We start from the raw sequence: 16,738 nt of genomic DNA on the forward strand, positions 1-16,738 counted from the left end.
TACTTGGACTTGAACTGCTTAAATGTAAATTGTTCTAAACTTACTTCCTTATTTTTTAATGTAATTTATTTTTGAAGGCTTTTTTGTAGAGAAGAAAATTATTTAGAAGGGTATTTTGAAGTTATCTATTCTAAAATACTCTTTGTCTTACCCGTCTTTGTAAATACTCATTACTTCTGCATCTGTTCCACTATAGCCTTTCCTCTTGTGTGCTCTATTCGACCACAGGGGAATTTTTACAAGTGACTATAGCTCTTTTTATTTTTAAACAAAGTTACCCAGAGCATGCTGCTCAGCTTAACACCCTCAAACACGTCATATCTTGTGGTCACTCAACCCTGATCAGAAGTGAAAGCACCAATATAGACTTGCTTAGAAGTCAGACAGGCAGGTACATTTTAACCCTGTGCACGCTCCACGATCTACCTCAGTGTGCTCGGTTCTGCATCTAAGCATGTAATGAACGTTTGGAAAGTGAGCTTTTTCAACCAAGCTGTGCCTTTCATTTCCCTTTCTCATGTTGGTTGAGTGAAGCTTTAAAAGTGCAACATGCCGCCATTGCACACTTGAAGAAACGCTAGAAATGTGAGTTGTGCTTCACAGAGACCTTCAACTAGTCTTATTGATGAAGAGGTTTTTCACAGTCGCTCAGGAAATGGTGCTTGTTTGTTCTTCATGAATGGAAAAACGTGAATTGTGAAAGAAGGAACGTTCCAGGAGCAACGTTTGGAAACTCCTGCATATGAAGAGAGAAAGAGAGAGTGAGACAGTCAGAGAGACAAGCGTAGAGGCAAGAGGAACTTCCCACACTTCCCACATTATGTTAAGCTTGGTTGCAGCATACTTACAATAAGCACCGGTCCAGCAGTTCCTGTCAGAGCAGTTCAAGCTGCATCGGTGGAGTAGCCGAGGCCGAGATGAGCCTGCCGACCAGGGAGCAGTTTGAGGAGTGGGGTCCAGCCCAGGTGGCCATCTTTCTGACTCAGGTAAGTGGTCAAAAATGCTCTCCAGTACATCTCCACAGGAACTGCTCTAGGCATTCTCCAGCATTTTTCAACCTAATCTTAACATCTCTAATCTGAACATGCAGTCGGTTTGCACAGATATTTCCTTGGACTCAAAACACACAATCTACTTTACCAGCTTTTTTACTTCTATTATAAGTGTGTCAACAACCTTTCTCAGCTTTTTCTTTAATTATAAAGAAAAGCATTGAAGGTATAGTCCACGGTAATCAACCATATGACGTATGGAACGTATCAGATAGCGATTAGGCTTAAAACCAATTGATCCCTCATTATCTTAGACATGCATAGCTAGTGTTGATTAGAAAGTACAGCTGGTTTTGGTCTCAATGACGAAAGAACCGATAAACATAATGAGGACAGCCTGAGTTGTTATCATACGTGAATTGAATTTGAGATGATGTGTGTGTGGTTGAAGCAGAAGTGTAATATTGTACCTATTTCTCACAGAACAAGATGCGAGAGTGTGCTGTGACAGTGCAGAGAATGAAGATTGACGGCCGCTGGTTTCTGGTAAGAACTGAATGACTTGTGCGTTCTGTTATTTGTGAGCCCACTTAAAAAAAAATGATATATTGAAAATGTGCTGCAGTTTTGTCTCTCTTTAGCTGAGCTTGTATTGATCATTTGGCTACAGGAGAAATTAGGACATCCCATGGAAGCCATTTTTTCACATATGGACATTTGACCCCTTGAAGCAACAAGGCTTGTTACACACTAAGGTGAATTACTCAGTAACTACAGGGACTTCTGTACAAACTGGTGGGGCTTTTATTTGGTAACAGACGTTTGTAATCACACTTCCGGCCTACTGACAGGCCATAAGGTTGTTTAGGGGGGTTATCTTTGTTTTAAAAATATGGAGAGACGGAGGTAATATAACTAAACACATAAACCAAAGAAATGTCTCTTAAACATTATTTAAGCAAATTGTAACGGTCAAGAGCAAACCAAACGAAATGTCTGAGGTTTAAATAAGACAAGCTCCTCCGACATCCTCTCTAACCATGTTCTCTAGTCATTTGCAGCTGATGTACTGCACCTTTTACGCATTTCAAGCAGTAATAAATGTGGGGGTGTCCTAAATTGTCCCTACCAAGAAAACTGGATTTCTATTCATTTCTGTTCATTACATTTACAATTGATTTTATATTTCTTCAGCCTTTTTTGTAAAAAAAGAATGTAGTATATAGTATGAAGTATTTTTTTGTTGTTTAATCACTAAACGCTGCAAGGCTTATTACACACTAAGACATATTATTCAGTAACTACAGGGACTTCTGTACAAGCTGGTAGGGCTATCCTCTGGTAATAGAAGTCTGTGAAGTCTATGGCAGCGGGCCATAGGCTGTTTAAGGGGTTGATCACTTTATCACTACGAAACACTGGTAATATATGATGCCATTTATTTACTGTACCTAAAGAAATAGTCCCAAATGATCAGTACATGCCACGTAATACTAATAGGGGCCATGCTGCTTTTTCATTTCCCTGAACCAAACCAACAATCAAAAACACTGAATTCCTGCAACAGATGTGCTGGGAACTAGGATAGAGCAGAAATGTGGACTGACTGGTCCCTAAAGACCTGACTAGACTTGTCTACTCCAATACATTTTGTAAGATAAATTCAATTTTCCTCCACTGCATTCCCCCTAAGGGGTACAGTTACATTTCAGAAAAATGGCAATACCTTGTTCACAGTCCCTTTAGATTCATGTATAAAGTGTACCCATGGTACACACACTATCTGCAGGCTGTGTTCTCATTTGATCAATACCAGTATTGGGCCTCTGCAGGTTAAGCTACACAACAGGACAGAAATGGATCATAGAGGTTCAGCTAAATGTTGCATGTTCAGTTGGTATCTTTAGAAAATATCAAACTTTGATATCTAGCAACAGAAACAAGATTTGTTGCCAATTCTTAATGAAGCTCATCACCAGCCAATCTTACCTCAGCTCCAGTCTCTTTAATGTACAAAGGATTATGCAAGATCAAAGGGTTTGTTGGTAGGACGGTCACTGGCGGCTCATTACAGGTGACAGGAATTAAAATATTAAAAGTGTGAGAAAGTAAAAGTGTGTGATTAGTGAAGTGAGGGGACAGAAAAGCTGCACTTCCTTTGCTAGGAAATGTGCAACAAGTGGGGTTTGATGATGAAGTCACTCTGGCTTCCTGTCACACAATGAACAGTTTATCATGAAATCTGTGTGATGTTCAGCTATGTGCTGGTCAGACATGCAAATTAAGCTGACAATGCAGCGCAGCACAAAAAGTGAAATTAGGAAGTGCTGGCCCCTGTGAGACATGACTGCTGTGGAGGCTTTGTTTCAGGCAGTTCTGGGTGTAACAGTACATACAAGTCATGGTTCGGTTTACACTATGGTTCGGAACTCATGGTTAAGGTATGAGTTTGTTACAGTGAGAGAAAAAAGGCAACAAAACCCCCACAATATATAAAAGCTTGCGTTTTTTGGTGTGGTTTTTTTTTACCATTTATTTATTTCATTTAATTCCAGACACCAGTCAGTTCAGCTAAGCTTGACATGGCAGGTTGAGAACTTGCTAGAACTAATTGCTTACAGCTTTAGACTTTGAGTAACAAAATTAGCTGGACTGGGTACCGGATAATTAGGCAGTTACAATCCATTCACTGATTCCGATTCCTGCACCGCCGGTATGCTAGGCTTCATAACTCAGGATCAGGGTAATCTACAGACATGATCAGCTTTGCTTTATCAGCGATAGGGAGTGACCAGAGCTGAACTGCTCGGGTGGAAACTTGCGCCTATAATAAGGAACAACTGAGAGGGAGGGTGAGGGGGAGGGGATAATGATGTCACTGCCACAGCTGATTGTAAATATAAGGAGAGCCAAGAACGGAGGCGCTGCTAGCTCCTTTTTGGTCTCACAGACTTCAAATTTTAAAATAAAAGTCCTGAGCCCAACTAACACTGGGCCATGGTCCAGCACGATTATTCATTTTTGTGGCAAATAAATAACAATTCAGTTAAATTTATATTTATTATTATATTTATATTATATTTGTGTTCATTTGTCGTATTTTGTTTGGCAAAGTTAGTAAAGTTACGATTAAGTCAATCCTGATGCCTTACACCTCCCACAGGGTGGGGTATATGGTTTATTAATTTACCAATGGTATTGGATCAGTTTCAGGCATTGGCTGATACCCAAAGGTATCGTTTCGGACAAAGCTATCGTGAAACTCAGCTGCTCTGTTTCTGATCACCCCTACTTTTGGCATTTTCGCTTTTACTGGCATTAGTGTTACTGATGTATTTTACACAGGCATACATTTCAAGCACAGTCATGTGTGCAACACTCGAGGGACATTGCCAACACCAGGGCTTCGGAAGTGCAATGAACCATTTGTGTACACCCCGAAGCGCGACATCTGTTTGTCCTTAGGAATCTAAGAGAAGTGTGACCTCATTAAGACTGTGGAGCAAGTAAAACCACCAAGAGTCATGAAGTCACAAATGTTATAACCTCACAGAAACACCTTCACTCATCTTCAATCAGATGTGAGTTCAGAAGTCAACAGACATGCATTCTAAAGGCACTTCTAGATATCTTGAATATCTTTAGTGTTCACAAGACACAAATGAAGCTGATGCTTATGCATGAAGTTATAGACAGTGTATATGCATCTGTTCAAACCCCTCCCCTGTTTATAGACAGTTAGAAGTGCATGTTTCTGTTGCTTGATGCACATGACCCTCTCAGTTGCAATACCACATTATACCTGTAGGCTGCACTAGACTTGTTCTTCCATTTTCTACCTTTCTGAGCTTTTTTCTTTTTTTTTTCGTGAAAATCGTGATTTCTGTTACCTTTTTAAATTTAGGGCTCCATAACCACTCCAAATATGTGTGAAATTAGAGCGTGCAGAGCACAGGTCAAGGAAAATGTGCAAGGTTATAGTTGAGCTGTGGCTACTGCTGTGAAAAAGTGTTTGTTTTTCATATACTTGACTCATAAACTGCAAAGGTCAGTATGTGAGCCCACACTTCAATGCCTTGAGGATAGACAGTATCAAAGACAAATGAGCATTTCTGTGAGCAGCATGTTTTAATATAAACAATAATAATAATTGAAATGTCTGGGAAATAGGTTGAGAGGAAATGAGCAAGAGGAAAATAGAAAAAACAGCATCTCAAAACACAACATATGCTGTTTTCTTTTTGCAGGGACTCAACCATCTGGTACAAGTGTGGGAAAGTTACAATAAGGGTGTGTTCAGGCTTGGCAGGTTTGGTTCAATTAAAACAAACCCTGATGTAATAGCTTTTATTAGCGAGGTTCAATAGAACAAGGGAGAAGGCTGCTGTGCAAACCCTGGCGTGCACCAAACAAGCAGACTGAGACCCCCTGAGCGAGAGGCCCGATTCCAAACTAACCATGGTGTAGATATTTTCAAGCATGATCGCAACACAGACCAAAGACGTGTATTTAGACCAGACCCCGGGGCGAACCTTCATTCTTCTCTGCAGTTTTTAAAACATTTCCGAGGCTGTCTTGACAAGTGCACGCTCATAAACTCTGTAATTATACAAGACATAGTTGTGGTTTAAACATGGCTGAGGCTTGTCCCAAGCAATTAGAAAATATGTGTTATATACACATCAGTTAAATCATGCATTAATGCGCAAAAGCAGTAATCCACATTAGGACGTGTTGCCAGTGATTTCACCCCTTTTTGTGTGAAAACCATAGTAACACATGGCCTCTTGTATTAGACTGCTTTAGAATATCACAAATTATATAAGAAAACAAGACATAAGTAAAACCCACACGCTCAGTTACACCAGAGTAAAACGTCCCCCATCAGCTTTAACTTTTACCTTTAAAGACGTTGTCTTTTAACTGAAGTTGTGACTTTTACCAGGTCTATGAAGGTTTACAATTTTCTTGAAGTGTGACTCAGGTTGGTCCAGCCCAGAAACCAAAAAGTGGGACAGTTTCCATACTTCTACAGTATTACTTCAAACGTCCGCAGTGACAAAATACAGTATTTGCTCAGTTATTCTCATTACTATGACCCTAGTCTTGTTGCTAGCTTAGTGTGCCATTACACAGCAATGTTTGAAATTTGTGAATCATTCATTGAGTGCTATTAGCATCCACAGCATTAGATTAGATGTTTACAAATACAGGCACAGTTTTACATGTGTGTATAGACAACCACTGACATTCCATCCCAATCAGTACTAGGGATGTCCCGATCCGATCCAGTGACATATTTTCTTTAGGGATCGTATCGGCCTTCAAAGCCCCAGCCACTTCCTATCCGAACCTTTGTTTTTGTTGTAGCAGAGCGCCCTCTGCTGTCCTGTAGGCACAATTAGCAGCCATGATTTCAGCTGCCACCTGCTGCAGTGAGGAACTCGAAATTACCCTAAACATTTGTTCATTTGTGACCTTATTTGGTGAACAAAGCAAAAAAGAGCTTTATTTGACCTGATCAGTGCAGAGATGTTACCTGATGTTACAACACAAGGCTGTAGATGTCCTCTTACTAGAACCCTCCATTCCACCTTAAATGGTGCAGCAGTTACGTTCTGCTGATGAAATGTACACAATGTAACTGCTGCACCATTTAAGGTGGAATGGAGAGTTAGAATTAGAAGGTTACTTCAGCTTTGTTATGCCTGCTAACTGGTAACGTCACCACACTTATCAGATCAAATAAAGTGGTTGGTTTTGGTTTTTTTTTTTTTCATTTTGTTCACCAAAATAATGTCACAGATTTAGGTTAGTTTTTAAGTTCCTCAGTGCAGCAGGTAGCAGCTGAAAACATGACTTTCGGGTTGTTCAGGGATGTACCAGACAATTGATGACAGGGTTGTGAGTTCAATACCCAGGCTCAGCAAGCTACCATTATTGGACCCTTGAGCAAGGCTCTTAAGCAGTGACTGCCCACCACTCCGGGCCTGTGTGCTTACTGTGACTATGTGTTTGCTCACTAGAGTGCACGTATGTGTTCATCTCACTTACATACGGAGTCCTGTGTCAATACTAATGGTAAATATGGTTGTCTTGTCTTGTCTACCTGTCCACATGCCCTAATCTAACTCTGACTAGTTAGTTAGTGTGTTCTCCCTCAGTCTTTCAGAAGGCCGCCATTGCTGGTCACAAAGGGTCTTTAATCAGTGAAAAACAAAACCAGAGAGAGTTTGTTTTGGAGGGGAAATGATAAGTTAGTATATACATTATATGTCCAAATGTTTTTGGACATCCCTCGTAATAAATGCATTCAGCTACTAGTAGAAAGTCTTCAGTAGAGACAGTATCGTCTCTCACAACAGGAGCAGGATTTGTGGCCCATTTTGTCCCTTGGTGTTCCTGCTACAGTACAGGCCTGTCCCTCTTATATGATTTCTATGCCAACAGAAATCATATTTTGGCAATCTTATATGAAATGATATGAGTACATAATCTTGCTCTATTATATAACTGCACTAAGCATCTGCTCAGCTGGACAGATGGCCTTACAGCCCACTGTGAAATATTTCCATATTTGTTGTTCATCTTTTCTTCAGCAGGGACTGCAGTTGTTGTTAAATGTGTTCGCAGGACTTTTCCAGCCAAATCTGTGCAACACTCTGCAAACTTAAAGCAATTTGTCCTGAGGTCATTAATAGGCAGACCACGGTCCAGGTCCAGACCCAGACGCTGTCCTGGCAGGACCTGGGCCTGTAACTGATAAACTATTGAGAACTATTACTTTTTGATGGCGTGTTTATTTTCGCCAGCATAACTTCTTTAGCCATAAGTTTGGCAGGTTTGGCAGCCCAGGAAACTTACTGATCATTCGCAAATGTTGTAAATATTATGTGACGTTACTTGACCAATCAATTCTGTGCATTGTGCATAATGGGCACTGCAACTCAAGTAAGTGACAAACAGGGAAGAGACAAGAGACAATGGTCAGAGAAGAAAGCAACAGTCAGAGTGATGTGCTCTGAAATGAGAAAAGTGGAGTGTGAGAAACAAGGTTTTTATCAAGAATGGCCCCACAGGCAATCATATGTTTTATTTGTATTATGTATTATTATAATTATTAGTGATTAAGTGTCATAGTAGTTAAGGGTCACTGTGACACAAGTTATTGAGCACTTTATTTGAAGGTGCCCTTTTTCCCCAAAAGCATTCGGTTTTACTCTTAATAAAGAACATTTCTTTTGAGTATTTGTTTTTTACCATTCGTCCAGTTCAGTGTGAAAATGGACAATAAATATTGTTGGAATTTACTGAATTGTAATTTTGCTAGTAATCTGATAACTGAATAGTTGACATTCAGCTGTTTCCTACATTCAACTACTAGGCTACCTCAATATAAAGGATATGGCACTGAATCATAATGCAAGTTAGACATTATGATGTTCCTGACCTCGACTTGAGGCAATTTTCACGAACTGGACTTTATTTAACTGAATTTTAATTAAATTCCTTTGCTCTAAACTTTCCAAACGGGGAGTCATGAACACTGACCACAGCTGAGCTGAGAGGCAGACAAGTCCTGGAGATTTATCTATTATCTATTTATCTATTAATATTGATATTAATTCTTCCATCGTGTGACTGATAATGATAATGAGACAAGTCTGTGAATGTTCTTAACAATTAACAGATATGTATTCTACAAAATAAATAATAACAGCATCTCAGTAATAATGAGCGTCTCAGACACTTTACAGTCAGGTGGTTGAATACAAACGAAGGCCAAGAAAGATAAAAACACAATCAACAAATGAAAACACCATGAGGAGCACAATAGAGAGAGGAAGAACGAAGGTATTGGGAACATGGCAGGTCTTTAAAAGAAGACAAGTAGGAGCAGAGTTTGAGAGATCGCAAAAGAATATTCCATAACTTGGAGGCCATGACACTGAACGATCTGCCCCCAAAGGGGACAGTTTAAAGGGTGGAACCATCAAGAGACCAGTGCCTGGACATTGCAGAGTAAAGCAGAAAAGGATATCAGCAAGGTTGGGGTCGGCAGGCCATTTAAGGCCTTTTATGCCATGAGCAGGACATTGACCTGAATACAAAGGCAAAAAAATGGAGTCGATTCTACTGTTGGAGAACCAAGGTGTTTTTCTTTTTGAAATGCCAATAAATAAGACAAACAATAATCTAGACCAGATTTGATGGACGCTTGAATAAGAGTTTTAGCATATTTCATGCGTTCAGGGAGATGGACGATATTACACAGGACCAAAGCTCTATGAAGCAAATGCTTTCATATGAGGTTCAAAAGGAAAAGCAGAATCACTGAGGATACAGATGTTCCAGACTACAGAAGAGGTTTAAACAGACATCCCATAAAGGTGAATTTCAAAGTTTGGGTGTTACGCAGCCAGGGATGTGTGACCAATGAGCCGCACTTTAATCATTATCAAGCTTTTTATCAAGAAGTTGAATTCCCCCACTGCACAAATGTCATGAGGACAGGGGGGTGACGGTTTTGATACTTGCATTTCGTCACTGTCCAGTGAGAAACATGTATCTCCAAAATGGTGAAAAATTTAATGTTAAAAAGTGCTTAACTTTTGAGAGTCAATATAAAATAGGAGTTTATTTCAAGTCATTTCGAGCATTTCTATTGGTCCATTCTTCTAGAATTATTTACACAGTGTAGAGCAGCTACAGAGTTCAATCCATGAAGAAAACTAAAAACGGACAGAAATGGAGACACAAGTTCTTAATTGGACAGCAGCGATATAAAAGTTGCATACCACCAAACACATACATTGGCTCTTTGCTAAGCGTTAGATAAAAGTTACGTTTTAAACTAATGTTTTCTACTGTGTAACATTAGAGGGAAGGAAACTAGAAACAGATTTTTAGATGCTTTACATCCCCACAAAGCCAATGAAGCATACAATAATGAACACATGGGCCTACATTTCATCAGAAAAGAAGGCCATTTTTGAGTGAAAGGCTATAAAGAGTCATGCTTTTGGCACCAATTAGGAATTACTTCTACCATCTATGCCAGGTACCCTCAACCAGCCAAAGCCTGATTACATGCCATTAGTGATTACCTGCCATAAAAGGATGGCATAATGCACAACTTGTACCTGTTAATGAGCTACTTGTTGTCATTGTCTGGGTGATTCTCTGCGACAGCGAGGAAAACAGCGTAGAAGCTGGAGCTCGTATGTTTGAAGTGGAAAGGGCCGCAGCAGAAATATGTTTGGCATATTGGCCATTACATCTTTAATATCACCACTTTAAAAATGCTGTTGACCTACTTTTTGTTCTCAGTCATTTTTGGAAGTTTTATTTGCAGAATAACTATTATTGCTTACATGCTACATTTTTTTGTATTGAGGTAGTTGCTGCTGTTTGGTATAACTAAATAAAATGTGATGTAAGAAGATGTAAGGAAAGGCTTCAGGCAAGCACAGAAGTCTTTAAATGCCTTACTTTTGTGTTAAACTGTGCGTATAAATGTGGACTTGTGTGTGTGCACAGTTATAGTGTTACACTCCAAATTACCCTTCAGTCATCACAGCTTTAGTTTCATCATTCCAAACTAAGGCCAACATGGGCCCTGGAAGGTAAATCAATCAGGGGTTTAAAGTTTAAACAGCTATTCTTTGATATGTGAATGAGTAAATCTTGTCCATGTGAATCAAACACATCAGACTGGCATTGATTCAGAGTGCTGGCCTGGGCCTGGCCACATTCCCCTCATTTCTAAATTTTTTATCAGAATCTCCCTCAAGATATCTATAAAAATCTATAAAAGCATGTTTGTGTGTGTGCACGTGCGTGTCTGTGTCTGTGTGTGTACCAGATGCACACGCTGGGTTAGAACGGTTCACACTGCGGACGTCAGCTTTCTCCTGGTTCTGACAGTCAAAGCCAGGGCTCGAGATAAATACAGAGGAAGGTTAAAAGTTCTTCTTTAACCAGAGCTCAGCAGTATGTCTCAGGATTTGGAGGAAGAGTGCCTATAAGCTCTCTTCACTAGTCATCTTCACACTGTACATAATGTCTGTCACACTGAGTGGGAGCTTAGGGCACGCAATGAATGAGTTTGCATATTCAAGTGCCGTTTATGCATTTAACCATCTGCTTCATTTCTGGGATGCCTGGCGAATGAGTCAGTAGATTAAAATAACATTGCCTGGGACTAGGTGAGTGCAGGCAGAGAGTAAATCCTCACTGAGTAGCTCGTTTGGATTTGAGCCACTGGTGGAAGTTAAATGAAACATGAGACATCCTCACAAAATCGCACAGCGCTGCTGAATTAGTCCCAGATCACAGTGCCATGCCAAACATATGGTGCTGAGCTGAAGTAACACCCATCAAAAGCAACCTACTGGAGTGGTCCAACACTGGAACATTCCTGTGCTGTGGTCCTTCCACCATATGTCCAAATGTTTGTGGACACCCCTTCTAATGAATGAACTCAGCTACTTGAAGTTGGACCCATTGCTGACGCAGATGTGCAAATGCACACACACACTTACAGTGTGTCTAGTCCCTGCAGAGGAGTAATGCCAATAGAACAGAACTCTTTGGAGCAGATAAACATGAACCTAATAGCTCCATGCCTAATGCCAGGTGTGGGCTAAAAAGCCCCCCAGCACTGAGCTGTGGAATGGGGATGCTCCTTCCAATACTTTAGAAACAAGCTGGCGGGGTTGGGGATAAGGTGGGATGATGATCATCCAATCATCCTGAGATCATCCTCCCCTAACGAACACACTTGTCACTGAATGCAATCAAATCCTCACAGCAATGCTCCAAAATCTAATAGAAAGAATCTTTAGCGCTTGCCTCATTCTCCTCCATTTCTATTCTAATAACTGTTTGTTTCACATTGCATTGTGGGATAATAAGGTCTATCATAATCACACAAAAAAATGACCGGTTCTAAGTGTGCATTGTGGATATGTGAGTATACTCAACTTTCAACATTTTATCCATACTACCCATAGTCAGTCACTTATTTGGGTAGAAAAACAAAACCACCCTGCAGTTTTTAGAGCGTATAGAGAAATTCGCTTTTTGACACATAACAGGATTCATATTGTTTGGCCAGTAGGGCTAGCTGGGTACACCTGACCAACCAATCTCTGCCCCTACAATTTCCTTTGACTTTAATGAGTGTCATAAAGTACAACCTGTGCCTGTTAAGGATGTAGTTGTCATTGTTATTTACAGTCTCTATGCAATTCTTAGATTCAGTGAGGAAAACAGCAAGAAGGCTGGAGCTTGAAGGCGTGGAGCAGAAAAGAGCTACAGAGGAAATTTTGATTTTGGATTCTGAGTATTACTTCCTGATATTATCCCCACACAATACTGTTGGACAAGAACCTATACCGATACCATATGCGGTGCATAGATTAGATTATTTAGTGGAGTGTAGTAAAAAAAGGAAAAGTAGTTCCTCTATGTTACATTTATGTTCCTACAATCTATTTCTTTTCCAGAATCACAATTAGTTCCATATAACCAAACACAAGCTCAAAAGGAAGCACTGGGACCAGAAATATCAATACTTTGACAGACTTGCTATCCAGCTACCCCCCTCCCTACAGAGGCTCTCTCTGTAGGCCTGTGTTTCTGGAGAGAGGGAAAATAGGTCAAAGCTAGCCAATCCTTAAGTCCTTTTCAGTCAATCCTTCACTCCAAATCTCTCAGACTAGTTCCTGACAGTTTTGTTGTGAGTTGCCGGAGCTGCCTGTGGGCTCAGTGCGGGGCTAAGGGACTTCCAGTGGCCTGCTTATGGGGGAGCGTCTTTAATATGCAGGAGGGGCTTCCAGGCCAGTGGGGTGGCTCGTGTCTCGCTCCAGCTCCTGGAGAAACTCCACATAAATAATTCACCACAGTGTGCGCGATCCACGGTGGCGCCCTGCTGAAATATTTGATATTTTATTCCGTGTCAAAAGGCTAAGCTTGATTTTTAGTCAGGTGTGGGAGATTTTCTCCTGCTCCCTGGGCGTGCAGAGAGAGAGAGGGGGGGGGATCAAGGGAGAGTGCAAACATGTTGTATCAGGCCATTCCTGTTGTGGCCAAGCTAATTCAGCAGAGCCTTTATCACAAACGGCCCATCAAAATAACACCTGTGTAAGGCTTTGCCAACTCATGCTCAAAAAAGAAAAACACCTTGTTTGGGTGTGGAGTTGTATGGTCGATTCCCAGAATGCTCCTCTGGCTGTTATGGGATTGCTTTTGGTGGGTTATGCCTGATCCTAGGAGGGCCGGGAAGGAAGTTCAAACACTGTAGTCGTCAGACTGTTTCTTCAGTCCCAGCGCTGGCTGCCCCTCCCTATACATTATGTAGGCTGTGCACAGTCCCCATGGCCAGAGCTGCCAGACTCATCTTTGCTTTCTGATGCTTTCTTGACTGTGCATGCTGCTCTGTGGGTAGGATAAATCTATTTGGTAAATTACAAATATGCCACATTTGAAATGAAAGCCCCTAAACACGGCTGCCTTCTCCTACTCTTTCACAGATCTGCTTGGTAAGATGAAAGCAGCTTGATGTTTTATTATGAGTGCAGAACAGAGAAAGCCAGGCCCACACATGCGGGGGAAACGCAGTCGTCATTTGAAGTTCATCAAAGATCCCCATAAGACGTTCCTTTTCTCAAAAAGACAAGCAGATGAAGATGTTATGAGGAAGAAGTTCCGTTCAGAGAATAACCATGACGGTCCATTAATCTCAGTGCTTTACAGATATCTGTCACTTAAAGGAGTACAGCATTCATGACTTTATTTGAACCTCTGAACTCACAGGTTCCTGCCCCTGTCACTGTCCACAAGCCTCTGTCCGTATTTGAAGTTACACAGACACACAGAAGCACAGTGCCTCTGTTCTATCACAATTTTTCATTCTCTCTGAGTGTCACCCTGTCTTCTTTTTCTATTCCTTGAGCAATGCTGAAGAAGAACTACTTTTCGCTCCATAAAGAACCATGTTATGTCATAGATGTATAAAGATGTGTGAGTGTAAACATGGTTCTTTATACTACCGGAAGTGGCTCGTCTATGGTAAAACCATTTGAATAACCTATATTTATAAACCCCTTAACGCAGCAAGGCTTATTACTGTTAAGGTGTATTATTCAGTAACTACAGGGACTTGTGGTGAGGTTATTCTCTGGTTATAGACATTTGTGATAACACTTTCGGCCCACCGGCGGGCCATAGGCTGATGAAGGGGTTAAGATGGTAGGTCTCTGTTTATTTGGGATTGTATAGCTAGCACTACATTTATGTGTGAGATTATTGTTGTTAGGCTTTTTACAGTCTGCAGATATGGATTCGAATGTCAATGGAAGTCAATGTTGTATGATGTAGCTTTAACTAGACAAGGTGTGATTCAATGGCAGTATGTAACACCAAGTAACTCTGTTTAGTGGAAAATTGAAGAAGATTTCATTTCAACAACTTGATACGACAATACGAACAGTCCGGCCTCTAAATACAGACGTACACAGTATATAGTGCTAGCATATTCTCTAACTGAGGTGCACAGTACATCGTTCATTCTGTGCTAACATCTTACCTGCAGTTGATGAAGAAAACATTAGACTCTGGATAAAGGAACATGCAACATGTGGCATTACACCAGGGACAGTGATGCAACTCTGTGTAACACTGAAAGGAGGCATATAATTCTGCATATTCAACACCTCTATTACCTCCACAGACAAGGTCCCAGAGATCTAATTAGCAGTAAAATTGAATTCAAGCAGTAAACTGGTGCGCCTGATCCAATCAGTGTTTTCAAGAGCATCTAAACTTTAGAATCAGGTGTGTTTCATTAGGCTGAAACTGTATGGAAGCCAGTCGACCACCTGAGGCAGAACTAAACACCTCTGCCATCAATCATAATGCAGTTAGAATGAGGAAGAGCTGCAGGAGGAAGGGATCAGACCTCCAGAAATAAATGATAAATGAGCCAAGTCTGGAGCCATGATTTAAATCAGATTTTGTTAATTATTTTATTATGCTTTTTTGCCCTGAAAATTGAGCCAATTTCCTGCCTTCAAAGAGATCACTGATAATTTATTAACAATCATTGAGATGCAGCTGTATAATTTTCCATAATTTTAAGGTACCATAAGGACCTGAGGTTGAATATTAGGTAATAAAGTGAGCTGAAACTCCAAAGCTTCTTCTTCTTATTGAATCTAAAAAAGACGCCTTATTGAAACCCTGCAGTTTTAAAACTGTAAAATATCTCCATCTAGTGTTTGCATTGAGGACTGCACCTAACCCAACATAACCACATGATGAAAACACTAAAGCATAGCCATGAACCTGAACCATGTATGACTGCTTAACAGTATTATGATCTAAAAGTGTGGTCAGTTTTACATTTATGGTTCACATTGTCGACAACACTCGCAACTCTGCTAAAGTAGTTACAGACAGCAGCTAACTACCCATTCTGTATTACCTAGTTAATGTTATCCCAGAAAATAATGCAGTAGTTGGGGAATAGTTAATTTTATTAATTTAAACATTTATATTAATTTATAAATTTATTATAACAACCCGTAGTTAAAGTTAAGTTAAAGTATAGTTATGAACTGGGTAAGACCACTAGTTAAAGTATGCATATGACCTAGATGTGGCTGCCAGTTCAAATATACTAGTAACTATTATAATTATTACCAGTACTGGCACTAACAAAATAATGTGGACACTACTGATGGACGCTAGTTATAGTCGAGTAGTTATAAACTTTAGTAAAATAATAGTAATGATGTAGTTACAGGCACTAGTTAAACTATAGTGATGAACTAGTTACTACAAGAAAGGCCAGAGCAGACTCTACCTACTGAGGAGTGCAGGGCTGCACCTTTGGGGTGCAGGGAGCACTCTTGAGGACTTTCTTCGACACAGTGGTGGCATCTGCCATCTTTTATGGAATGGTCTACTGGGGCAGTAGCATCTTGACGGCAGATAAGAAGAGACTGAACAAACTCATAAAGAGGGCCGTCTCTGTCCTGGGGTGCTTCTTAGACCCAGTGCAGGTGGTGGGAGACAGGAGGATGACAGCCAAGCTGGCATCCATGCTGCAGAACAGCTCCCACCCCATGCATGAGACTCTGGCAGCACTGGGCAGCTTCTTTAGTGACAGGCTGCTTCACCCCAAGTGTGTGCACTGCTCCCGGTGGACCACATACACACACACTTAACTACACACACATGTTTAGGGAACAGAGGTCCCTCAATGTAGAAATATTATGTGCAATACCCCCCCCCCCCCCCATGTGCAATTAAAAGTTATTTACAATAATCTATAAATAATATTGTTATTGCTTTTTTAATTCTTATTTATATTGTGTATATAGTGTAAATTATTTATCTATGTTTTTGTAACTGAGTGTCTTGCTATCCCTTTCTGCTGTGATACTGAGAATTTTCCCACTGTGGGACTAATAAAGGATTATCTTATCTTATCTTATCTTATCTTATCTTATCTCTTATGGATACTAGTTAAAGAATTATCCGGAACTACTTATAGAATAGGGTTGGGAATCTCTAGCCACCTCACCATTCAATTACATTACGATTCAGAGGCTGTGATGTGATTATAAAACAATAATCGATGATATAATATAATCTTACTTGTAATATATTTGATTCACAATACAAATGGAAGTGATGTGCTAGTCAACTGGAAGGGTTTGCAGTGAGGCTGTGGTGGA

The 16,738-nt window shown here is 40.4% G+C and overlaps 1 protein-coding gene across 1 annotated transcript in view; it reads left to right on the forward strand.

Moving 5' to 3' along the window:
• Positions 1 to 902: 902 nt before the first annotated feature.
• The window catches only part of blnk (B cell linker), a 45,313-nt gene continuing 29,477 nt past the window's right edge, over positions 903 to 16,738 (forward strand). The window contains exons 1-2 of the mRNA XM_072678283.1: positions 903 to 986; positions 1,476 to 1,538. Coding sequence (XP_072534384.1) covers positions 918 to 986; positions 1,476 to 1,538 — 132 coding nt within the window. The 5' untranslated portion in view covers positions 903 to 917. The remainder of the gene's footprint in view (positions 987 to 1,475; positions 1,539 to 16,738) is intronic.

Source organism: Salminus brasiliensis, chromosome 4, assembly GCF_030463535.1.
Source record: "Salminus brasiliensis chromosome 4, fSalBra1.hap2, whole genome shotgun sequence".
Classification (NCBI taxonomy): Eukaryota; Metazoa; Chordata; class Actinopteri; order Characiformes; family Bryconidae; genus Salminus; species Salminus brasiliensis.